The 23,529-nt window shown below is 43.6% G+C and overlaps 5 protein-coding genes across 11 annotated transcripts; all 5 read left to right on the top strand.

The window, feature by feature from the left end:
• The first annotated feature begins 200 nt into the window (after positions 1-200).
• Positions 201-4,022, top strand: LOC136964017 (UDP-glucuronosyltransferase 2C1-like). Of its 3 annotated transcripts, XM_067257884.1 has the most exons (7): positions 201-872; positions 1,253-1,885; positions 2,267-2,415; positions 2,566-2,697; positions 2,784-2,871; positions 2,986-3,205; positions 3,346-4,022. In XM_067257884.1, exons 1-7 carry the CDS (start codon positions 263-265, stop codon positions 3,626-3,628), a joined length of 2,115 nt encoding a protein of 704 aa, XP_067113985.1. In that variant the 5' UTR covers positions 201-262; the 3' UTR covers positions 3,629-4,022. The 3 variants fall into 3 exon arrangements, with proteins under 3 accessions (XP_067113985.1, XP_067113986.1, XP_067113987.1); XM_067257885.1 differs by lacking the exon at positions 1,253-1,885 and having other exon boundaries at positions 201-875; positions 3,346-4,011; XM_067257886.1 differs by lacking the exons at positions 201-872; positions 2,566-2,697 and having other exon boundaries at positions 1,173-1,885.
• A 457-nt stretch (positions 4,023-4,479) lies between these two features.
• On the top strand, positions 4,480-7,341 carry LOC136964019 (UDP-glucuronosyltransferase 2C1-like). Of its 2 annotated transcripts, XM_067257892.1 has the most exons (6): positions 4,480-5,203; positions 5,585-5,733; positions 5,884-6,015; positions 6,102-6,189; positions 6,305-6,524; positions 6,665-7,339. In XM_067257892.1, the coding sequence occupies exons 1-6, from the start codon at positions 4,480-4,482 to the stop codon at positions 6,945-6,947; spliced, it is 1,596 nt and encodes a 531-aa protein (XP_067113993.1). In that variant the 3' UTR covers positions 6,948-7,339. The 2 variants fall into 2 exon arrangements, with proteins under 2 accessions (XP_067113993.1, XP_067113994.1); XM_067257893.1 differs by lacking the exon at positions 5,884-6,015 and having other exon boundaries at positions 4,491-5,203; positions 6,665-7,341.
• Positions 7,342-7,798: 457 nt separating this feature from the next.
• On the top strand, positions 7,799-10,276 carry LOC136964020 (UDP-glucuronosyltransferase 2C1-like). The gene is made up of 6 exons (XM_067257894.1): positions 7,799-8,522; positions 8,835-8,983; positions 9,083-9,214; positions 9,300-9,387; positions 9,495-9,714; positions 9,884-10,276. The coding sequence occupies exons 1-6, from the start codon at positions 7,799-7,801 to the stop codon at positions 10,164-10,166; spliced, it is 1,596 nt and encodes a 531-aa protein (XP_067113995.1). The 3' UTR covers positions 10,167-10,276.
• Positions 10,277-10,671: 395 nt separating this feature from the next.
• On the top strand, positions 10,672-20,189 carry ythdc1 (YTH N6-methyladenosine RNA binding protein C1). Of its 4 annotated transcripts, XM_067257889.1 has the most exons (17): positions 10,672-10,863; positions 11,490-11,591; positions 11,688-11,998; positions 12,144-12,540; positions 14,282-14,344; positions 14,450-14,544; positions 14,718-14,826; positions 14,980-15,097; positions 15,225-15,309; positions 15,469-15,635; positions 17,999-18,078; positions 18,465-18,501; positions 18,620-18,659; positions 18,805-18,870; positions 18,955-19,113; positions 19,263-19,433; positions 19,559-20,189. In XM_067257889.1, the coding sequence occupies exons 1-17, from the start codon at positions 10,836-10,838 to the stop codon at positions 19,562-19,564; spliced, it is 2,034 nt and encodes a 677-aa protein (XP_067113990.1). In that variant the 5' UTR covers positions 10,672-10,835; the 3' UTR covers positions 19,565-20,189. The 4 variants fall into 4 exon arrangements, with proteins under 4 accessions (XP_067113990.1, XP_067113989.1, XP_067113988.1 ...); XM_067257888.1 differs by having other exon boundaries at positions 14,282-14,335; positions 19,263-20,189; XM_067257887.1 differs by having other exon boundaries at positions 19,263-20,189.
• Positions 20,190-20,437: 248 nt separating this feature from the next.
• Positions 20,438-23,081, top strand: dnajc25 (DnaJ (Hsp40) homolog, subfamily C, member 25). Its single transcript, XM_067257897.1, has 4 exons — positions 20,438-20,741; positions 21,089-21,241; positions 21,369-21,839; positions 21,968-23,081. The coding sequence occupies exons 1-4, from the start codon at positions 20,439-20,441 to the stop codon at positions 22,088-22,090; spliced, it is 1,050 nt and encodes a 349-aa protein (XP_067113998.1). The 5' UTR covers position 20,438; the 3' UTR covers positions 22,091-23,081.
• The last annotated feature ends 448 nt before the right edge of the window (positions 23,082-23,529 follow it).

Here is a 23,529-nt window from a genome sequence, read left to right as displayed (position 1 = left end):
AGCTTCATTTCCTGCTACAGGAACATTCCCCTATCTGGAATGTTGTAAAAGACGATTATGCAATCCCGAACTGTCCAATCAATCATAACCATTTGGTCAGATGACTACAATTTTGGAATCTGTTCAAGAGTTGTTATTTCCGCATGTCCTTAACATGTGGACTGTGGGCAGCGGTGTGTTTCTGCTACTCCTCTACTCCCCTCTGTGTGTGTCGGGGGGGAAGATCTTGATCTGGCCTGGAGAGCACAGCCACTGGATCAACATGAAGAACATCGTGGAGGAGCTGTCTCGGAGAGGACACGCGATCACAGTCATCACCAACTCAGCCTCACCGACAGTAGCGGACAACAGCACCACTGCTAGTTACCGCTTTGAAATTCTCCAAGTTCCCCACAGCAAAGAACAGTTTAATGAAATGATGGATGAGATACTAAGATACTGGACTTACGACATGCCAAATGATAACATCATCCAGGCTGTACTGAAGATGAAGCCCCTAATGGAAACTAGTATGGAATTCAACATGGCAACAGCCAGAACTTTGTTCTCTAATACAGACTTGCTGGAGAGACTAAAGACAGAACAGTACGACGTGATACTCAGTGATCCCTTAACAATAGGTTTTGAGTACCTGGCAGAACAGCTGGATATACCATTCGTTCTCAGTCTGCGATTCTCCTTTGCCCACACAATGGAAAGACTTTGTGGGCAGGTGCCATCCCCTCATTCTTATGTTCCAGCCCCAGGATTGAGCTACACTGATCAGATGGATTTCACACAGAGGCTGAAGAACACACTGTTCTATCTGTCTCAAGACATAGTTTTCCATCTTGTTGCAAAGATGACACTTGATGTCTTCTACAGTGAACTTAGTGGTAAGTAAAAGCCCTGTGAATCAAACGTCTCGATAGTATTGTTACATACTTTAAAAGCTTAACTGTAGAGGAACTTTAACGGGAAAACTAGGTTCATTCAGAAGCAAACTTTAGTTTTTGGTGGTGTAGAGGGATTACTCAACTGCAAACTGTGTACACTGCCCATAGACTTTGACTCAGAGCACGCCCTCTTTGTTGTGATCTCTACTTACGTGACTTCAGATGCTCGACTCGCACACTCTGCATGTTCTTCGCTCCTCTCAGTCTCTACTTTTGCTCTACTAGGATGGGGTCTCTGAAGGTTCTGCTCTGTGCTCCCCTCCTCATGCTCTGTTGGGTGCAGGGTGCACATGGTGGCAATGTGTTGGTGTTTCCAGGGGAGTACAGTCACTGGCTCAACATTCGTGTCATGCTGGAAGCGCTTGTGGACCGTAATCACTCTGTAACAGTGTTCATATGCTCAGCCTCACCTTCTGTCGACTACACCAAGAAAGAACGATTCAGCTTCAAGGTTTTCCATGTCGATTTTAGCAAAGAAGAAATGCATGCTGTAACAGAGGACTTTGTGGAGTACTGGATGTATGAGGCTCAGAATGCCTCCATGCTAGAGGTGGGCCTCAAAATATGGGAGATAATGGGAAAAACAACTCAAATGCAGCTGGACATGTGCGACTCTATGCTACGAAATCAGGAGCTTCTTGATACGCTGAGGCAATCCAAGTTTGACGTGCTCCTTGCTGATCCCATGATGCCCTGCAGTGACCTGATGGCAGAAACTCTGGGCCTGCCTTACATTATCTCTTTGAGGTTTACGTTTGGCTTTACGCTGGAGCGGTTTTGTGGTCAGATGCCAGCACCTCCCTCTTATGTTCCCACGCCCCCTTTGTCTTACACGGCTCAAATGACCTATTCTGAGAGAGTCAAGAGTTTTCTCATGTTAATTTTACAATCTTTCATGTTCAAGCTACACTCCTTTATGAATTTGGATAGTTACTATAGTGAAATATATGGTAAGTTGATTACAGTGTTTCAAGGGTTAAAAGGCACTGTCATTTCCTGCCTTCCTACAATTATTTGTATTTCTATTTATTTTACCGTTCGTTGATTGCAATGTATTTCTGATTTAATCTACTCCTGTGTGATAAGATAACTAGTTGCACTATGACACCGTTAATATTCACACACAAGCTCACCTCCAGTTGTACAACAGAGCTATAGTACAAGGATTATGCTTGTTATTGCTTTTGTACACACAAAAGTACTTTGTTCTTTGCAGAAGCATTTATCACATGCCCTGCACTGATCTACCTCTGTGTGTGGACCAGTGTTACGTACAACAAGGAGTTAGTATCTACGTTTTTTAAATGATGCTGTTCTTACATCTTTATCAGGAAAACCTACATCGTTGTGTGAGATGATAGGGAAGGCAGACATTTGGTTGATTCGAACCTACTGGGACTTTGAGTACCCTCGACCGTTCCTCCCAAACTTTAAGTTTGTTGGAGGCCTTCACTGCAAACCTGCCAAGCCACTTCCTACTGTAAGACTTTCATTAAATTCCAATTTTAAGTACGAACATTACTCGACAATAATTGTGATACCAATTGAAATGAAACAATCCTGAGATCTATGGCCCATCTCTATATAAATCTTAATTATTAAAATGAAATGCTGATGGACTTTGTTTCAGGATATCGAGGAGTTTGTGCAGAGTTCTGGGGATGATGGAATTGTGGTGTTTTCTCTGGGCTCCATGATCAAGAACCTTACCAAAGAAAGAGGAAACACAATTGCCACTGCTTTAGGACAAATACCACAGAAGGTTAGTTGATATGTTTTCGATCAAAGCTTTCTGGCATAATTCATTCTACATCCCAGATCTTTAACATTCTGTTTTCTCAATTAAAGGTACTTTGGAGATACAGTGGAGAGAAACCAGACACTATTGCTCCCAACACAAGACTTTATGACTGGATTCCACAAAATGACTTACTGGGTATAAAACAGCAATTTGTCTCTTTTTTTTTACAGTAAACATCATACCATTCTAGACTGGTGTCCCCCACAATTCTTAAAACACTCATTTGATTCTGATTGTTGTGTCATTCAGGCCATACAAAGACCAAAGCCTTCATCACCCATGGTGGGACCAATGGCCTTTATGAAGCTATTTACCACGGCATCCCAATGGTCGGGATCCCCTTGTTTGCTGACCAACCTGACAACATGATGCACATGAAAAGCAAGGGAGCCGCAGTTATGATGGACTTCAACAAGCTGCAATCCAAAGACTTGGTGGAAGGTCTCAATGCAGTCATTAATGACCCGTCGTAAGTCTTGTTAGTTCAAGAAAATTGATGCTGTTAATCAACAATTTAAGTTTTGAAATGGATAAACTTGTTTAATTGACCGTGCCACAACAAACTGCCATTTGCAATGCAGTCATATTACTATTTCATCTTCTCACCAGATACAAAGAAAACATGATGAAGCTCTCAAGAATCCATCATGACCAACCAATGAGACCTCTGGACACAGCTGTGTTCTGGATCGAGTTTGTGATGCGCAACAAGGGGGCCAAGCACTTAAGGGTTCAAGCACACAACCTGACCTGGTACCAGTACTACTGTTTAGATGTAGCAGCTTTCTTGCTTTCTGTAGTGGGACTCATCCTTGTTCTACTGATTAAAACGTGTTGTTTCTGCATTCGCAAGTGCTGTGGGAAAGGCAAACCAAGGGAAAAGACAGATTGATGCAGTTTTTAACAGATGCTGTAGAGCTCCTTGGAAAATATAGATTATTACTCTTATTTCACAAGCTAAAAGCAAATGAAATTTCTAAAAAATGATAAGTTGTTATATGAAATGTAATGTTTTATATGTGTACAGTATATGTACAGTTAATGTTGTAGAATCAAAGTGCATCAGCAGGTGTCATTGTTAACACGAGTGAACGTTATAAACAATGAGTTTTAAAAAGATTAAAAAGTTCTAAATAAAAAAATGATTGCTTTTGTGACTCCTTTATATTTGCTCAGATCAAAAGGCACAGGATTACAGCTCTATCCAGTGGCAGAGGTTAACTGCTTGATAACATAGTCATCAGATAACATAGACATCTGCACTGATCCAAATTTTTAGACCAAAAGGACATTCTCATAGTCTTACGATAGTGCTTGTTGCCTGGACAGTACACCGACAATAAAAATTATTCTAGTCTTTTTTTCAATGAATGTGTTGTTTTACTAACATACAAAAGTATTTTGTGACTTTGTGTTTAAGATGGGTCATTCATCAGTCAGATTGATACACATCCCCATACTAGAGAAGGGCACTCATAGTGTATTTGTTGTTTAAATGAACTTTTGCTTAATGGAACAGCTGTAGGTCATTAACGTTCATTCAGAAGCACAAACCAGTCGTGTTAAACGAGTAGTGACTCAACTTTAAACTTTGCACGCTTTGCCCTCTGGACTTTGACACTGCGGATCACACCTTACTTTTGTTGATCTCTCCCTGCGTATCTCTAAATCGGTGCACATGACTGGCTGTCGGTGCACTGCATGTTCTTCGCTCCTCTCAGTCTCTACTTTTGCTCTACTAGGATGGGGTCTCTGAAGGTTCTGCTCTGTGCTCCCCTCCTCATGCTCTGTTGGGTGCAGGGTGCACATGGTGGCAATGTGTTGGTGTTTCCAGGGGAGTACAGTCACTGGCTCAACATTCGTGTCATGCTGGAAGCGCTTGTGGACCGTAATCACTCTGTAACAGTGTTCATATGCTCAGCCTCACCTTCTGTCGACTACACCAAGAAAGAACGATTCAGCTTCAAGGTTTTCCATGTCGATTTTAGCAAAGAAGAAATGCATGCTGTAACAGAGGACTTTGTGGAGTACTGGATGTATGAGGCTCAGAATGCCTCCATGCTAGAGGTGGGCCTCAAAATATGGGAGATAATGGGAAAAACAACTCAAATGCAGCTGGACATGTGCGACTCTATGCTACGAAATCAGGAGCTTCTTGATACGCTGAGGCAATCCAAGTTTGACGTGCTCCTTGCTGATCCCATGATGCCCTGCAGTGACCTGATGGCAGAAACTCTGGGCCTGCCTTACATTATCTCTTTGAGGTTTACGTTTGGCTTTACGCTGGAGCGGTTTTGTGGTCAGATGCCAGCACCTCCCTCTTATGTTCCCACGCCCCCTTTGTCTTACACGGCTCAAATGACCTATTCTGAGAGAGTCAAGAGTTTTCTCATGTTAATTTTACAATCTTTCATGTTCAAGCTACACTCCTTTATGAATTTGGATAGTTACTATAGTGAAATATATGGTAAGTTGATTACAGTGTTTCAAGGGTTAAAAGGCACTGTCATTTCCTGCCTTCCTACAATTATTTGTATTTCTATTTATTTTACCGTTCGTTGATTGCAATGTATTTCTGATTTAATCTACTCCTGTGTGATAAGATAACTAGTTGCACTATGACACCGTTAATATTCACACACAAGCTCACCTCCAGTTGTACAACAGAGCTATAGTACAAGGATTATGCTTGTTATTGCTTTTGTACACACAAAAGTACTTTGTTCTTTGCAGAAGCATTTATCACATGCCCTGCACTGATCTACCTCTGTGTGTGGACCAGTGTTACGTACAACAAGGAGTTAGTTTCTACGTTTTTTAAATGATGCTGTTCTTACATCTTTATCAGGAAAACCTACATCGTTGTGTGAGATGATAGGGAAGGCAGACATTTGGTTGATTCGAACCTACTGGGACTTTGAGTACCCTCGACCGTTCCTCCCAAACTTTAAGTTTGTTGGAGGCCTTCACTGCAAACCTGCCAAGCCACTTCCTACTGTAAGACTTTCATTAAATTCCAATTTTAAGTACGAACATTACTCGACAATAATTGTGATACCAATTGAAATGAAACAATCCTGAGATCTATGGCCCATCTCTATATAAATCTTAATTATTAAAATGAAATGCTGATGGACTTTGTTTCAGGATATCGAGGAGTTTGTGCAGAGTTCTGGGGATGATGGAATTGTGGTGTTTTCTCTGGGCTCCATGATCAAGAACCTTACCAAAGAAAGAGGAAACACAATTGCCACTGCTTTAGGACAAATACCACAGAAGGTTAGTTGATATGTTTTCGATCAAAGCTTTCTGGCATAATTCATTCTACATCCCAGATCTTTACCATTCTGTTTTCTCAATTAAAGGTACTTTGGAGATACAGTGGAGAGAAACCAGACACTATTGCTCCCAACACAAGACTTTATGACTGGATTCCACAAAATGACTTACTGGGTACAAAACAGCAATTTGTCTCTTTTTTTTTTACAGTAAACATCATACCATTCTAGACTGGTGTCCCCCACAATTCTTAAAACACTCATTTGATTCTGATTGTTGTGTCATTCAGGCCATACAAAGACCAAAGCCTTCATCACCCATGGTGGGACCAATGGCCTTTATGAAGCTATTTACCACGGCATCCCAATGGTCGGGATCCCCTTGTTTGCTGACCAACCTGACAACATGATGCACATGAAAACCAAGGGAGCCGCAGTTATGATGGACTTCAACAAGATGCAATCCAAAGACTTGGTGGAAGGTCTCAATGCAGTCATTAATGACCCGTCGTAAGTCTTGTTAGTTCAAGAAAATTGATGCTGTTAATCAACATTTTAAGTTTTGAAATGGATAAACTTGTTTAATTGACCGTGCCACAACAAACTGCCATTTGCAATGCAGTCATATTACTATTTCATCTTCTCACCAGATACAAAGAAAACATGATGAAGCTCTCAAGAATCCATCATGACCAACCAATGAGACCTCTGGACACAGCTGTGTTCTGGATCGAGTTTGTGATGCGCAACAAGGGGGCCAAGCACTTAAGGGTTCAAGCACACAACCTGACCTGGTACCAGTACTACTGTTTAGATGTAGCAGCTTTCTTGCTTTCTGTAGTGGGACTCATCCTTGTTCTACTGATTAAAACGTGTTGTTTCTGCATTCGCAAGTGCTGTGGGAAAGGCAAACCAAGGGAAAAGACAGATTGATGCAGTTTTTAACAGATGCTGTAGAGCTCCTTGGAAAATATAGATTATTACTCTTATTTCACAAGCTAAAAGCAAATGAAATTTCTAAAAAATGATAAGTTGTTATATGAAATGTAATGTTTTATATGTGTACAGTATATGTACAGTTAATGTTGTAGAATCAAAGTGCATCAGCAGGTGTCATTGTTAACACGAGTGAACGTTATAAACAATGAGTTTTAAAAAGATTAAAAAGTTCTAAATAAAAAAATGATTGCTTTTGTGACTCCTTTATATTTGCTCAGATCAAAAGGCACAGGATTACAGCTCTATCCAGTGGCAGAGGTTAACTGCTTGATAACATAGTCATCAGATAACATAGACATCTGCACTGATCCAAATTTTTAGACCAAAAGGACATTCTCATAGTCTTACGATAGTGCTTGTTGCCTGGACAGTACACCGACAATAAAAATTATTCTAGTCTTTTTTTCAATGAATGTGTTGTTTTACTAACATACAAAAGTATTTTGTGACTTTGTGTTTAAGATGGGTCATTCATCAGTCAGATTGATACACATCCCCATACTAGAGAAGGGCACTCATAGTGTATTTGTTGTTTAAATGAACTTTTGCTTAATGGAACAGCTGTAGGTCATTAACGTTCATTCAGAAGCACAAACCAGTCGTGTTAAACGAGTAGTGACTCAACTTTAAACTTTGCACGCTTTGCCCTCTGGACTTTGACACTGCGGATCACACCTTACTTTTGTTGATCTCTCCCTGCGTATCTCTAAATCGGTGCACATGACTGGCTGTCGGTGCACTGCATGTTCTTCGCTCCTCTCAGTCTCTACTTTTGCTCTACTAGGATGGGGTCTCTGAAGGTTCTGCTCTGTGCTCCCCTCCTCATGCTCTGTTGGGTGCAGGGTGCACATGGTGGCAATGTGTTGGTGTTTCCAGGGGAGTACAGTCACTGGCTCAACATCCGTTTCATGCTGGAAGCGCTTGTGGACCGTAATCACTCTGTGACAGTGGTAGTGAATTCAGCCTCACCTTCTGTCAAGTACACCGAGAAAGAACGATTCAGCTTCAAAGTTTTCAATGTTTCCTATAGCAAAGGAGAAATGAATGCTATGACGGATGACCTCATTGATTACTGGATGTATAAGGCTCCGAACGCCTCCACTTTTGAGGTGGGCCTGAAAATCCGGGACCTATTGGGTAAAGCCACACAAATGCAGCTGGACATGTGCGACTCTATGCTACGAAATAAGGAGTTCCTTGATTCGCTGAGGAAATGCAAGTTTGATGTGGTCCTTGCTGATCCCATGATGCTCTGCAGTGAACTGGTGGCAGATACTCTTGGCCTGCCTTACATTATCTCTTTGAGGTTTTCGTTTGGCTATGCGATGGAGCGGCTTTGTGGTCAGATGCCAGCACCTCCCTCTTATGTTCCTGCCCCTCCTCTGCTGTACACTGCTCCGTTCACTTTTCCTGAGCGAGTCAAGAATTTTCTCATGCAACATTTCCAATCTTTCCTTTTCAAGCTACACCACTTGATTACTTTGGATGGTTACTATAGTGAAATACATGGTAAGTTTAATGGATCATTACTGTCATACCTTGGCTTCTTGCTTTATTTTAACACTAGGATGCACTATGACACAGTTTAAATCCAAGCAATTTCACCTCTCACTGCCAGGTTGTATAACTGTGATAGAATACATTGCTTGTTTTTCTGTGAGTATACACTGCAGTCATTGCACAAAGATTTATTTGATGTGCTGTACTGATCTGCCTCTGTGTGTGCCTTTTGTGAATTGTGTGCCATGCATATTGATGGTTACGGTGGTTATGATTTTCAAAAAAAGACTCTCAAGCATTACATTTGTACATTTTCATCAGGAAAACCTACATCGATGTGTGAGATGATAGGGAAGGCAGACATTTGGTTGATTCGAACCTACTGGGACTTTGAGTACCCTCGACCGTTCCTCCCTAACTTTAAGTTTGTTGGAGGCCTTCACTGCAAACCTCCAAAGCCGCTTCCTACTGTAAGACTTCCAATGGTGGTGTAGTGATCCATTGCAACAGACCTGCGATCAGGCCTAGTTATGTAATTATAAGTTAGATGCTGGTCTGCTTTGTTTCAGGAAATGGAGGCGTTTGTGCAGAGTTCTGGGGATGATGGCATCGTGGTGTTTTCTTTGGGATCCATGATCAAGAACCTTACCAAAGAAAAAGGAAACACAATTGCCACTGCGTTAGGACAAATACCACAGAAGGTTAGCTGATGTTTGATTTGTGAGTTATTGCTATTTTTTTAGCACTTCAGAACCTATTTCTGACCATTTCTCTTTCAATAAAAAGGTGGTATGGAGATACAGTGGAGAGAAACCAGACACTATTGCTCCAAACACAAGAGTTTATGACTGGATCCCACAAAATGACTTACTTGGTAAAATAAATATGAATTTAATTACTTTTGCAGTAAACACTAAAATTGTTCTTATCTATTGTCCGCCACAACTCTTGAACTCTCCTTTGACTTTGATTGTAATATAGGCCATACAAAGACCAAAGCCTTCATCACCCATGGTGGGACCAATGGCCTTTATGAAGCTATTTACCACGGCATCCCAATGGTGGGGATCCCCTTTTTGGGTGACCAACCTTACAACATGATGCACATGAAAACCAAGGGAGCCGCAGTTATGCTGGACTTCAACACAATGCAATCCAAAGACTTGGTTGAAGGCCTCACAACAGTCATTAATGACCCGTCGTAAGTTTAATTTAAATGAAAAAACGATGATGTTAATCCTTTTTTTTTTTCTTGAGATAAACGACGTTATATTGACCATGCCACCACAAACTGCCATCTGTTTGAACCAGGATGGAAGTATAGAAAATCCCTGGAATGAACTCATATAACTATGTAATCTTCTCACCAGGTACAAAGAAAGCATGATGAAGCTCTCAAGAATCCATCATGACCAACCAATGAGACCTCTGGACACAGCTGTGTTCTGGATTGAGTTTGTGATGCGCAACAAGGGGGCCAAGCACTTAAGGGTTCAAGCACACAACCTGACCTGGTACCAGTACTACTGTTTAGATGTAGCAGCTTTCTTGCTTTCTGTAGTGGGACTCATCCTTGTTCTACTGATTAAAACGTGTTGTTTCTGCATTCGCAAGTGCTGTGGGAAAGGCAAACCAAGGGAAAAGACAGAGTAATATTGTACAAAGATTGGTCAAAGGCCTATGATCATTTGTGTTGTGAAAATGTGTCATACATTGTTGCATGTGTTGAACTGAACTTGATCTCACTAAGACACCCAATAAATAAAGACATGTCATTATCTTATTTACTCTGTCCTCTTCATTTTATCAGCCCCTTGCAAAAGATTAACCTCAGAACTAAACAAGACATGCTATTAGTTTGTATCCATGTCTGGGAGTTGAATACCTAAAATCCATTGTTTTTTCTTTAGGCAGCAGGATGTAGTAAACAACTTACATGTATGTATAAACATACCATTACAAAATCTGATATAAAGTGGGAATAGAACATTTACAAATGACTGTATGAAAAAAGCAGGGAGCAGTCAAACGTGACGCTTCTTACTACACAACCAGAGAATGTTTACAACCTCGGTTGTTTATGATTGAGTGACGTAATGAGTCTTGCCTGCTGCACTATGGGTAGTAAGTTGTAGACGCTTCGCAGGCAGCCAGCAAAAGCAAGCATCCGCCATTTCAGCCATTGATAGCTAGCTACAATGTAAATGGGTTTCTGCAGTATCTGAACCGTAATTCGTTCAGTTCGGTTGAGGAAAGCCGACCTTCAGAGAAGGCAAAACGAGTCTGCTCAAAATTCACGGCAAAGAGCGAAAGGGGCGAAAGATGGCCGTTGACAGACGAGACGAAAAAGGTAAAATACTTGTTGTTTAGTTCGCTAACTACCGTCAGCTAGCTAGCCACCGTCCAGTGCCAGTGTCAGTGACAAAACGCAGAGGGGCCTATGTAGCATACATGCTAACCACCCATTGTCTCGTGGTTTTGATCCTTTGTTGATTCAGTGGGCTGGCGTGCATAGGGTTAGTTAGCTGGTTTAGTTACCTCTAACTAGTTAGTACGTATCCTATTCCTAGCTTGTTTAATCAACATGCTGACCATGGATACACTAACAGGCAAATTATCTAACATATATCCTTGAGAGAAATTAGGCTGATGATGGGTGGGGGGGGGGGGGGGGGGGACCACCACCAATTACAATAATGTTGTCGTCTGGCTACAGAAGTCTAATTGTTCGGATGCTTGCGTCGGTAACGATATTTGATTTGATTTAAAAGATTATCTAGGCAACTGCAATAGAAAATGATCTAGCTAGGTATATCGGTTACTTTTTAGGCGGCTACTGCTAGCTGTTTAATTTGTGATTACTCGCAATGACGCCAGCGGGGTTAATCCTGGCTATTTCTTTGAAGCAATCTCCTATATGCCATTTTATTGATTTGTATTTGCAAATCTTCGACTTGTGTACCTTCTGTCCTACAGAAGGAGAGTTAAATGTCCTTGAGGACATACTCACTGAAGCCCCTGACCAAGACGATGAGCTGTACAACCCAGAAAGCGAACATGACGTTAATGAGAAGAAAGGTAGGTTGAAACACTGGTGGGAAGTAAATACCTAATGACAGCGTCAGCCTTTGGGAATCATTATTGTTTCAATGATTCATTTGCATTCATTGTCAGGGTCGAAAAGGAAGAATGACCGCGTTGATAACCAAGAGTTGAAACGCCTGAGGCCCTCCGGACACACCACTAGGCAGGCCTCGAAAAGACCTCTCCCAGCCGCCGGAGCCAGTGGCAAAAAGTCTCTCAGCACGAGAGGCAGACACCCCAGTGAATACAAAAGCGAGGAGTATTACGAAGACAGGAAAACGCAGCCCATGAGAGCTGGCATGTCCAGAGGTGACCCCGGCAAAGTGCATAACGACAAGCCCATGGCCCGCAGGAGAGAGCCCGACCGGAGGATCAAGCCCCTGATGCCGGATTTGTCAGAGGTAGGACCAGGCGCGTGGCCGATGGAACGGTTCATCTCCCGGTTTCACGTCGGGAAGCGAGCACATCTCTGCAGTCGTACTTCCGATGTCGTACTTCAGATGTTGATGCCGGTCGCCTTTTTCCTCTTCCTCGTCCCCTTTGTAGAAGCGCAGGAGAACCAGCGAGGAGAGCGTCGGCAGGGCGAGCCCCGCTTCCAAGGAGGAGGCCAACTCGGAGGAGTACGTCACCGACCAGGAGACGGGCAGCACGGCCGGCTCCTCTGACGGCAACGAGTCCAACCTGGACGACGAGGACGTGATGGAGGAGGAGGAGGGCGAGAAGGGCCCGGACGACGAGGAGGAGGAGGCGGACGAGGAGGAGGACGAGGAGGAGGAGGGCGAGGAGGACGACGACGAGTACGAGCTGGAGGAAGGCGACCGGCGGGGTGGGAACGAGCCGAACGATTACGACACCCGGAGCGAAGCCAGCGACTCCCGGTCGGAGTCGGTCACCTTCTCCGATGGCGAGTCGGTCCGCTCGGGCTCGGGGTCCGACGCCTCAGGTAAATCCCGTTCCCAAACCGTCGCCGCTGCCGTCACGTGACGTCTTCTGTCCATGCTGCCCTTTGCTCTGGTTCGTTGTTAAATATTTGAATGGTCGAGTAGGGCAGCACAGTGCAGGGTTCTAACGGGATCTTTCGGATTAGTGATCAGCGACACGGAGAGGGTGGGTTCGAATTCAAGACATAAAGATTAGTATTTAATTTTTTTTGAACATAAGGGTGTGTCTTCCGATTTATTGCTCGGATAGGGAAAGCAAAAAAGAAAGCCCACTAGAGGAATATCTCCAGTCGTGTTTGATGGGAGTGGGAGCTCAGCTTCAGAATCATTTGCAGGTATTAAATATCTCTGAGCCGTCGCGACAGTTGCTACTTTGAAGGGGTTAGTCGTTCAGGTTATCATAAAGCGCGATTCAGCCGCGAGCTCTTTTTAAAAATATTTATGTATACTACTGCAGCCATTCCCAACCTTTTCCACTTCGCGGCCCACTTGCATAGCTCAAATGTTCTTGCGTCCCCCTAACGCAGGGGTGGGGAACATACGACCCGCGAAATCATTTGGTCCGGCCCGCCATGGAACTATTTTAATATGTGGAAGAGGACCGTGGAGGTGCGCAGCGTTGCGTACCAATGTACCAAAAAATACATTAATACATTTTAAAAAAATGCTTAATGCGAGCATTAAGTGTGGAATTCCTTTTTAGCAAATCAAACCCAGAATACGATGTTGGTTTGGGCTAAGCCCCGAATGTTTACAACGTATGGCTCCACGCCTGATTAACACTCAGATCGATAAGCAGTCTCAAAAATGGTATCAATATAAAAAATAATACGATCCCTTTCCGTAATCATGATACCCCCCAAGAAATTTTCGATGCACCCCTAGTCAAAGCAGGCTGCATCCGTGCCAGCTAACATCACAAACCTCACCAAAGAGAAGCAGTTCCAGCCATCACATTAGGGGTGAGTTAATTAAATGCTTGACCAAATATAGCAGGCACATTTTTAAGTTGATAATTCTGTACGGCCCCCGAATGATTTTATAAATATCCAAATGGCCCTTTGCAGAAAAAAGGTTCCCCACCCCTGCCCTAACGCATGGTCCATTCACTAAATTCTCACTTAGCACCCGTTTAACAATACCACGGGAGACAAACACTTCACTTTCGCGGCATATTTTATTTGAGCGATCAAAGAAGATGGGGTCCATCAGCGCCATGGTCATTTCTCGGGGGTGCTTACAGCTATCCCACAAGCCCCTGTCTGGCTCCGCCCATGTTTTCATTGGGTTGGTGACCCACCTGCATTACCCTCACAGACCACTAGTGGGCAGAGGCCAACAGGTTTGGAATCACTGTACTACTGTAACTAACCTGCTTTTGCTCACTGTTCAATTGTAATATGTTGTCTGTAGCCCTTTTTAAAACAGAGATCCTGCAATATTGCCATAAAGAAGACCCCCTCATTATGCCAAATTTGTTTTTCGTTTTTTATACCCTGAACCAAACAAACCGATAAAAATGTATACGATTTTGAGTTGTTTTTGCGTTCAAAACATATTTTGCTCCTTTATTTGCCAAAAATCCCTTTCGTAATTGTCTTTGCTGGTGATATTGTCTTTCCTAAATACAAAGAAAGGCATGTTACTGCTTTTTCTTCCGTTTTTCGACTTGAAGGCACTCAATGTAAATCTTTTATGAGAACATCATTTAAATCGCTTTTTTCTTTTGCGGTTATTTGACAGGTTCTGAAAAGAAGCACGACAAGCTGTCCTCCTCAGTCCGAGCTGTGCGCAAGGGTAAGGAGAGTAAGTACACGCTCTTAGTGCGTTTACAGGGTACTTCTGTCTTGGAACCACTTAGCAACTTAGCATCATATCTTTAAACTTTTTATTTTATTTATTTTTTTAAAGATCAGACCAGCAAGCTGAAGTATGTTCTCAGAGATGCAAGATTCTTCCTGATCAAGAGCAACAACCACGAGAATGTCTCCCTGGCAAAAGCTAAGGTTTGTTCACTCAGTCGCCACTCACCCAGTCATTACTATTGAGGTTTATCTTTTGTTTGGACTGGGAAAAGTGTATACAATCCCGAGAAGAAATCGTACCCCAAACTGGCAGATTCCTGTCCTCACGAATCCCAAGGACCTTGTGCCAACCCCCCCGTGTTGCTGTCTTTCAGGGTGTTTGGTCTACGCTGCCTGTGAACGAGAAGAAGCTGAACGCTGCTTTCCGCTCAGCCAGAAGTGTCATCCTCGTGTTCTCCGTGAGGGAAAGTGGAAAGTTTCAAGGTGAAAATAAAGCCGCTAGTTCTGTACACTTGTGGGGTGTAAAAAAAGAAAAGAAAAAAAAGATATATATATATATATATATTCTTTCTCCTCCATTTACACTGTTGTCTTTGTAGGATGTCTTAAGGTTGTCTCCCCTCTCTTTGGGTTCAGGTTTTGCCCGGCTGTCGTCTGAGTCGCACCACGGGGGTTCCCCCATCCACTGGGTCCTGCCGGCAGGAATGAATGCCAAGATGCTCGGCGGCGTCTTCAAAATTGACTGGATTTGCAGGTAAACCTTACTAATGCTTTACTTTATAGGTGTAGTTTTCCATGAAAAAAACCTAACAAACAAACATACAAAAAGGTCACCGTTCTAGAACGTGGCATTGACACTTTTGAAACGTCCTGCCTTGCAGACGCGAGTTGCCATTCACAAAAACGGCTCACCTCTCGAACACGTGGAACGAACACAAGCCCGTGAAGATCGGCCGGGACGGACAGGTGAATATCCTCAACGTCCTCCTACCCCCCCCCCCAAAAAAAGGAGCTCACTGTGTTGTGCTTCCTGTGTTGACCGTGCTCCTGAACTCTGTCCTCTCTCTCTCTCTCTCTCTCTCTGCTCCCCGGGGGGGGGGGGGGCGGCGGCGTCGTGTCCCGCAGGAGATCGAGACGGAATGCGGGATGCAGCTCTGCGTGCTTTTCCCTCAGGACGAGAGCATTGACTTGTATCAGGTTATTCATAAAATGCGTCACAAGAGGAGGATGCCGTCCGAGCCGCGCTCTCGAGGACGGCCACCGCACCGAGAGCCCGCGCGCGACCTGGGAAGGTTAGAAATGCTTCTTTGGACCGCTAATGCCGCGCGCTCACGCCCGGGCGTGACGTGACGATGGAGGGAGCGGTTGGGGGGCCCTTCTCAGATCCTCCCCCCCACCCCCACCACTCTCTCTCGAGTCCTGGCGTCACTTCGGAAGAGGGAGACCTCGTTCCTCGTAGCTGCACGGACACAAATGCAGCCTCGTTGAGGATTGTCACGGGGAATCAAAACAAGACAGGGCTAGGCTGATTTATATAAGCGTTTGCCAGTGGTGTGTAATTGTTTGCTTTAGTGTAAAAGAAGTAGGTATAAGATGGAATGGTAATATCCAGGAGTATTCTGTGAACATCCATTTAAAATGATGCTAAAGCACTCACTATTTCAGGAAGTTACACGTTTTTGTCTCTAGCTGTTTGAATTATTTTCACTAGATGAGCTGTTTTAAAGAAAAATAATTCCCAAAGCCTTTTCTTTCAGGAGTTTCCTGGGGATAAACCTTATCATATGTGGGACTTTTTAAAAGGAGCCATAATTGTTAAGCAGAAGACTGCACATCGCATTGAGGGGGGAGAATGCTTGATAGAAAAATCAAAATGCTTTCAAGAGGAGCATTTTCTTTTTGACCGGACTTCCCTCCGTGGCCCCACAGCTGGGTGTTCTGTTCCGCACACGTAGCTGTATGCAAGTATATCTAGCCCCACAAAAAGATAAAGAGAGGGGGAGAGAAGGGAGCAAGCATCCGCCTCACCATCCCAGGCTGCTGGAGAGCTGTAGGCCAGTGGGGGAAAAAGATCCGTTGGCCGTTGGGAGACCTGGCAACACGGCACTGGGGGGGGGGGGGGGGGGGGGGGGGGGGGGGGGGGGGGGCTGTCACTGTGACTTAATCGCAGGGGCTCCCTCCCCCCCCCCACGCCTCCTGTTGGCAGTGCCTTTTGGACTCTGGTGTTTTCAGGGATCATCTATTATTGGGCCTTGTATGAACTCGTATCTTTTACCACTTGGGTGAGAGGAGGCAGAGTGCGGGGGGGGCTAAGCCCTCCCTCGAGTTTCCGTTAAAGTAGAGTGGCCCACCAAAAGGAGATCTGTTGAACTGTCCTGTATTCCAATTAAACCACCAATCCCCCCCTCCCCCCCCCCCCCCCCCCCCCCCCCCCTTTCCTCAAGAAATCATATGGCGAATATGTTGGTTTACAGTCACCCCTCAACACCAAGGACTGTGGATGTTGTAGAGGGTGAGAGCCATTGTTAAGTTTCCACATCTGGAGTGCCGTCCGGTGGTAGGTAGGGGAACCCCCCCCCCCCCCCCAAGGAATGGTTTGCAAATCCTTACTCTAAAGGACTGAGAAGTGAGATAGCAGGAGACACACCCCTCTCATTTCTTCTTAAGGCCTCAATGGACTGAGAAAAACCAAGGGAAAGCTGTAAGCCAAAGAGGGATCCCCTCTTGGTTTATAAGAGAGAGAAAAAAATGGCCGACACGCCTCTGGTCTGTTTGATTGCAATGGACTGCATCCTCCCTCTCACCCCCGTCTATGCGTTTCCAGGCCTCCCCTTGTAATGTGTTTGTGGCTGTAGACCTAAACCATAAGATGGACTGTATATGAACTTTTGCTATCTTAATATTTGCCAACGGTAACAGTCACAAAACTACAAGAAAGCGGTATGTTACCATTTTCACCGGCTTATTCTCATTTCCTGTAGAAATTGTGTTTCATCTAGGTTGACAGTGTGGTGTATTTAATACAGTATTGAAGGTTTCCTGTGAGGCCATCTAATTCACACTTAAATTGTTGTATTTAGAAAAATATGGTCCATAAAGGTAAACAGATTTACACCATTATATAATATGGAAATATTCATAACTTTAGGCTATTATTTAAATGTGCCTCACATTTTGATAGTTAAATGTAGGGTAACTAAACTTCAAATGCCCAGCCTCAAGCAGTTTAACAAGGATGCACTTCATTCTAACAGTACTCATCCTCTTGGAGCTGTAGAATTGGCTTTGGTAGCACGAGATCTAAACAGATGCAGGACAACTCATTTATTGAACCTAAATGCCATCAAGTTATACTGTTTGTTGTATGTGTACTGGTTTACCTTTTTGTAGTGAGGTACTCTCATGAAGACGGGCAATGAAATGCATCCAAGAACTTGGGGCATAAATGAAAAGATTTAACCATGATGGACACAGAAATGTAGGCCTGACTATTGCATGATGACCAACTGAATCTGTTTTTATAATGAAGAGATGTGTTACTATGTCTTATTGGGTAGAATGCCAATGCAGGGCGTGTCTTGATGTGGCTAGGATTTACTTGCCTTGTCTTTAGCGAGAGGTTCTCTTGTCTCAATTTCTACCTTAATCCATGTAGGCGTCGGCCAGAGGAATTTGACATTCACAACAGGAAACGGCCACGGATTGACTATCCACCTGAGTTTCCCCAAAGACCAGGTCACTATCTCTATATATTGGTATATCCCTTTGTAACGGCTGATGGAAACATGCCACGTTCAAATCCTTTTTTTCATGTTTTGTGTCATCAGTTATGAGCCCTGTACATATACACCTATACAATGATGTCAAAGCCGTATGATTAATGTCTTGTACATTTGACTGAGGTTCAGCGTGTATTAGTCCTGCTGTTTTTAATGACTCGATGTTCTTATTCTGTTACATTAGTCTTAAAGTGAACACTCCAGCCTTAAAACGTCATATGAGTAACAAACCATTGAAAGCGGAATAATAAGCATGATTATTATGCAGTTGCACTATGACCCTGGAAAACTGGAGTCCTTTGACATCGCTACTCAGTCTCAGTGCTATTTCTATCAATACAGGTTTTATACAGGACCCACGCAACCCGCCTGTGGACAGGTGAGCAGCATTTGTAAATGAGATGGAGTATGCTGGAGATGCACTCTTGTTTCGCCCCAAATTCCAACTTTCCCCTCGTACCTCTCTCTCTCTCTCTCTCTCTCTCTCTCTCTCTCAGGCGGTTCCCTGGGGTCCGAAGAGATGTCTTTCTCAACGGGGTGAGTTCATAAACGAGCTGTTTTGTCATCCCCCAAACTCTCAAGGAAGTTATAGAGTAGCCTTTGCATGTTCTCATTCTGTCATATGGCGATCTGCAGCATTAACCCTGGCATCGACTAACAATGTGCACCGTTTTCACTCCAGTCCTACAATGACTACATGAGGGAATTCCATCACAACATTGGACCGCCACCTCCTTGGCAGGGAATGGTAATGTTGAATATGCGTAACGAATTGCAGTCCCATTTGTTTTCGAATTCATCCAATGTAATGGAATAATCTGGTCTACCGTAGGCCCCATACCCAGGAATGGAGCAGCCCCCGCATCATCCATACTACCAGCACCACCCACCCCCACCCCAGGCCCACCCGCCATATTCTGGCCATCACCCTGTCCCGCACGACGCCAGGTTCAGAGAAAAGAGAGTCGTTCGCTCCTTTTCATCCAGCCTGGTAAGATTTCTTCTGTCTTACGACAGGCCCATCACTGGTCACACACGACTACTACCGCTGTAATGAGTTTGTCTGGCCTGTTCCAGAATCTGTCATCTTGAGAATCGTGGATGAGTCGTGCATGTAGAGGTTCTTCTTCTGTGTCGCAGCATGACTACGATATGCGGGTCGATGACTTCCTGCGGCGCACGCAGGCGGTGGTGACTGGCCGCCGCAGCCGTCCTCGCGAGCGGGACCGACAGAGGGAGCGAGACCGGCCCAGGGACGTGCGTCGAGGCGACCGAGACCGTGGACGCGAACGGGACCGGGAGAGAGACCGGGTTAGAGACCGCGAACGAGAGAAGGAGAGGGGCCGCTATAGGAGATAGGCGTACCATCAAAAAGATTCCTGTGAAACTGTTGTTTTGCTTTTATGTCATCTTTTTTTTTTTTTTTTTTTTTTTAGAGCTGAACTGTACCTTCTCCGTGAGTAATTGTACTTTTCTACATTATGTTGTCCTAAACTGATGTGTATCATGCATGCAGTGTTACTATACTGGCAGACAACAACCCGAAATGCCTACTTCAGTTTTATTTCATCACACATTTTTGAGAATTGGTTTAATATGGTAAAGTAATTACAAGGGAGGTTTTTTTTTTCTGCACAAGTTTGACAGTTCTGACAGTAAAGTGTTTGCCAATCTTGTATGTTTTGAATCAGAGGGACTGTGTGACTGCACGAGCCACAGTGTGTCTGTGTTGTTCCTAATTGTACATGGTTGAAATAGTTGAAATGAAAAGGATTTCGGCAAGTTGGTTGAAGGGGTTTTGAGCTGTTAGAAAATGGCGGTGTTGTAGCAACTTCCCGTCTTGCTGTCCTTTTTGTTTCATGCCATGTCTATTTTTTCTAGTGTTTGAGCAGAAGCTAAAGCAATGTTGTCATGTCTCTGAATACTTCAAACCAAGGCTCAAATCAGTGCTATAAAGCTTTGTTTTTTTTGTTAGTTTTTTTGAACCTGCAATGTAGAGATGTGGTCAAAGGGGAGAATGTCTCTTAAGGTCTGTTTTGTACAAAAAAAAATAAACATGAAATTGTGTATCCTTGTTTCTTTGGTTTGTCAAGTGTGATTTATATCCCTATATTACGTTTTTACCATTAGTTTATAAAAGATTATTAGTAATTAAGCATGGCACTCATGCATTTGTTTTATGCGTTCATACAAGCCAAGAAACTGTCTGGCTGGTCATGGATTTATAGCTCGTCATCATTTCTGTGGTCCGGATATATGTCCGGAAGTACACGTCTCTGATGAGGCAAGTATTGTGCGACTGGAGTACTGACTGAGATGGCTGCGCCCGCGGTGCATGGGCGATATTTTACGCTGTGTATTATTTTGCTTTGTGGGTTTTATATCCCCTGTGTCTCGGCGCTGATAGAGGGACTATATTGTGGCACTGAGATATGCTACGATGTGCTTAGCGTAGGCAGACAATCGACCAAGTCTGAAATAGCTCGTGCTTATAGACAGCTGGCCAGAAAGTATCACCCAGACAGATTCCGAGTTGGAGATCCAAGTCTTGCCGGCGAAACTCGAGAAAGTGCACATCAGAAATTTCTGCTAATTGCGACTGCATACGAGACCCTAAAGGTAAATACTGACTGCGGATTAAGATAGAGCTACCGAACGAATGTTACTTGGTTATGTTAGCTAATGCCAGGTAATGATTGAGCTTCATCCAGCAGAACGTGTCAACTTGCTTTGCCAATGTGGCACTTCCGTCTGAACTGAAGCCCCTATGAGTAGTATGCTTACGTAACTGCACATTGTCTCTTGTCTTGGACTATACCAGCTTGATTAGAACCGAATGATGTCAAGGCACAAACGTTAGCAACATGATTTGTCAAACGGAAGTGCAGATGTTAAATAAATCATTCGAGGTACTTCGCTTCACTATTACAATAGGCAAATGCTCCTTACTGTTTTTTCTCTGTTAGGATGAAGAATCCCGGAAAGACTATGACTACATGCTTGACCACCCAGAGGAATACTATAGTCATTATTATGCATACTACAAGAGAAGGTTGGCACCTAAGGTGGACGTGCGAATTGTAATTCTGGTTACTGTGTGTGCCATCTCAGTGTTTCAGGTAAGATCTTCTTTCCCTGAGGCATAGAAAGATAAACTGTATTGATAGGCCTATTACTGTATGTAACATTCATTCTGTGGTTCTATCGTTCATTGATAAAACCACGTGACAATCTCGATCCCTGCAGTTTTACAGCTGGCATAGCAGCTACAACGAAGCCATCAACTACTTAGCAACCGTGCCCAAGTATCGGATTCAGGCCACAGAGCTGGCCAAGCAACAGGGGCTCCTAAACAGGACTAAAGAGAAGGGCAAGAACCGTCGATCCAAGGAAGAGATCCGGGAGCAGGAGGAAGAGATCATCCGAGACATCATCAAGAACAAGATTGACATCAAGGGGGGCTACCAGAAACCCAACATCTCGGATATCCTGCTGTGCAAGATCATCCTGTTTCCCTACCACCTGTGTCTCTACGTGATCTGGTACTGCTCGTGGATATACAAATTCACCATTTGCAGGGAGGAGTATGGCGACGAGGAGAAGCTCTACATCATCCGCAAGTACATGAAGATGCCTCTGTCTCAGTTTGATAGTCTGGACGATGGCCTGAAAAACACCTTCCTAGAGAGGCAGCTCTGGATCAAGGAGAACTATGAGGTAGGGGATGCGAATTGAGACTCGATTCTCCTCACGTTCGTTCAATCGTGTCTCCCTTATGTGAAATAGTACGAATACTGCAGCGCCCGGACCATTGATCATGTGTGTGTTTGATCGACCAATTCTAGGTGTACAAAGAGGAGCAGGAAGAGGAGATGAAGATGAAAATGGCCCTTGATCCCAGGATGAAAAGGTACAGGCGGTGGATGAAGAATGAAGGACCCGGCCGACTAACTTTCATTGATGATTGACTACACATACACATGACACTGTGCACTCATGCCATTATGTACAGGTACTCACACTTTGTGTGTGTGTATATATATATATATATATATATATATACAGAGAGACAGACATTTCTCTGCAAATACATGTACAGATGATTGGCGATGCCTGTTTATATCAAGAATTATTTTCATAACGTATTGGACTGTAGTGTTAAGGGTAAAACAACAAAAGAAACAAAGTCTTGTGGCATCTCAGCTATTTACATGTGAGGCCTTTTGAAATGATTATGGGAAGAAACTAGGACACTTTTGAAACCTAGGAGGATGGTGCACCAAAGCCTGCCTGTAGGGACTCTGTTTGTCCCCAAGGGTGTACACAGTGTTGTTTGGTCTGTTGTATCTGCTATCATTAACGGTTACACGTCTTTTTATTCATTTTGCCCATGCCTTTGTTTGAGGTGGGTCACAATGTAAGACATTCTTGTGTTTGCGTTATACCTCGACATTGTTGGATTTGATCGCCAGATGTAATCCGTAACACACTTATCTACCTGTTACATTACTACTACAACTACTTAACAGTAGTCTAGTTAGGAAATCTGTCTTAAAATTTTTTTTGATTTAGCTAGGTAACATTAATCTTAAAACAGTGCAAAAATGGAGGGGCACCATAGCCTGAATGCCTGCCCTGTGGCTGATAGTGGACAAAAGTCCCATAAAACAAAAATGTATAGAAAGGAAGCAGTCACAAGCTTTGTTCGAATCATCATATATGTCCAGTTTGTCAAGTTTACTATTACCAGCTTTAAATCAAATTAGACACAAGGAGTAATAAATCATTTTCTTTCAAGTGTTTAAAATGCCTTTATTTATTTGTTAAATTAGTGTCTATGTATGACATTTGAATTCTGGGTTATGTAGTGGCATGGTTCAATGAAATCTGACCTCCATACACAATGCTGTATGTGTAAGTTATGTATGTATTGCAATAAAATAAAGAGGTTTTGATACAGCAGTTTTAATAGTTTCTGGCACAAAGCCCAGGGGAGCCTATCAACTTGACACAAGGGGGAGCACCTGCATTGAGTGGACAAGGAACGCGAGCCCTCTGCTACATAGCTTCCTTCTGTTTGTAACCCTATGCTTACACACCCTTTCAGAACACGAGGAGTGGACAAGTTTTAGACTTAAGTTTACACTTAAGAATACAAAATTGAGTGACAACAAAGGGCGTAAGGACTCCTTGCAGAGCTGTAGAGTATAAAGTCAAGAAGTAAAGTTAGCTCACGGATGGTATGCCATTTTAAGCGAATCACATGCCACAAAACCGCACATTAGGTTTTAATCTGTCATATGTAGGGTACTTACATGAGAAGAATTACCTACAGAATTAAGTAACATTGCGATGTGTATAGGTCAATGCAAATTAAACAGACTGTATTATCCTAAACAATAGATGC

This window comes from Osmerus mordax, chromosome 20 (assembly GCF_038355195.1).
Source record: "Osmerus mordax isolate fOsmMor3 chromosome 20, fOsmMor3.pri, whole genome shotgun sequence".
NCBI classification, from domain to species: domain Eukaryota; kingdom Metazoa; phylum Chordata; class Actinopteri; order Osmeriformes; family Osmeridae; genus Osmerus; species Osmerus mordax.
This window is presented reverse-complemented; position numbering and strand designations above follow the sequence as displayed.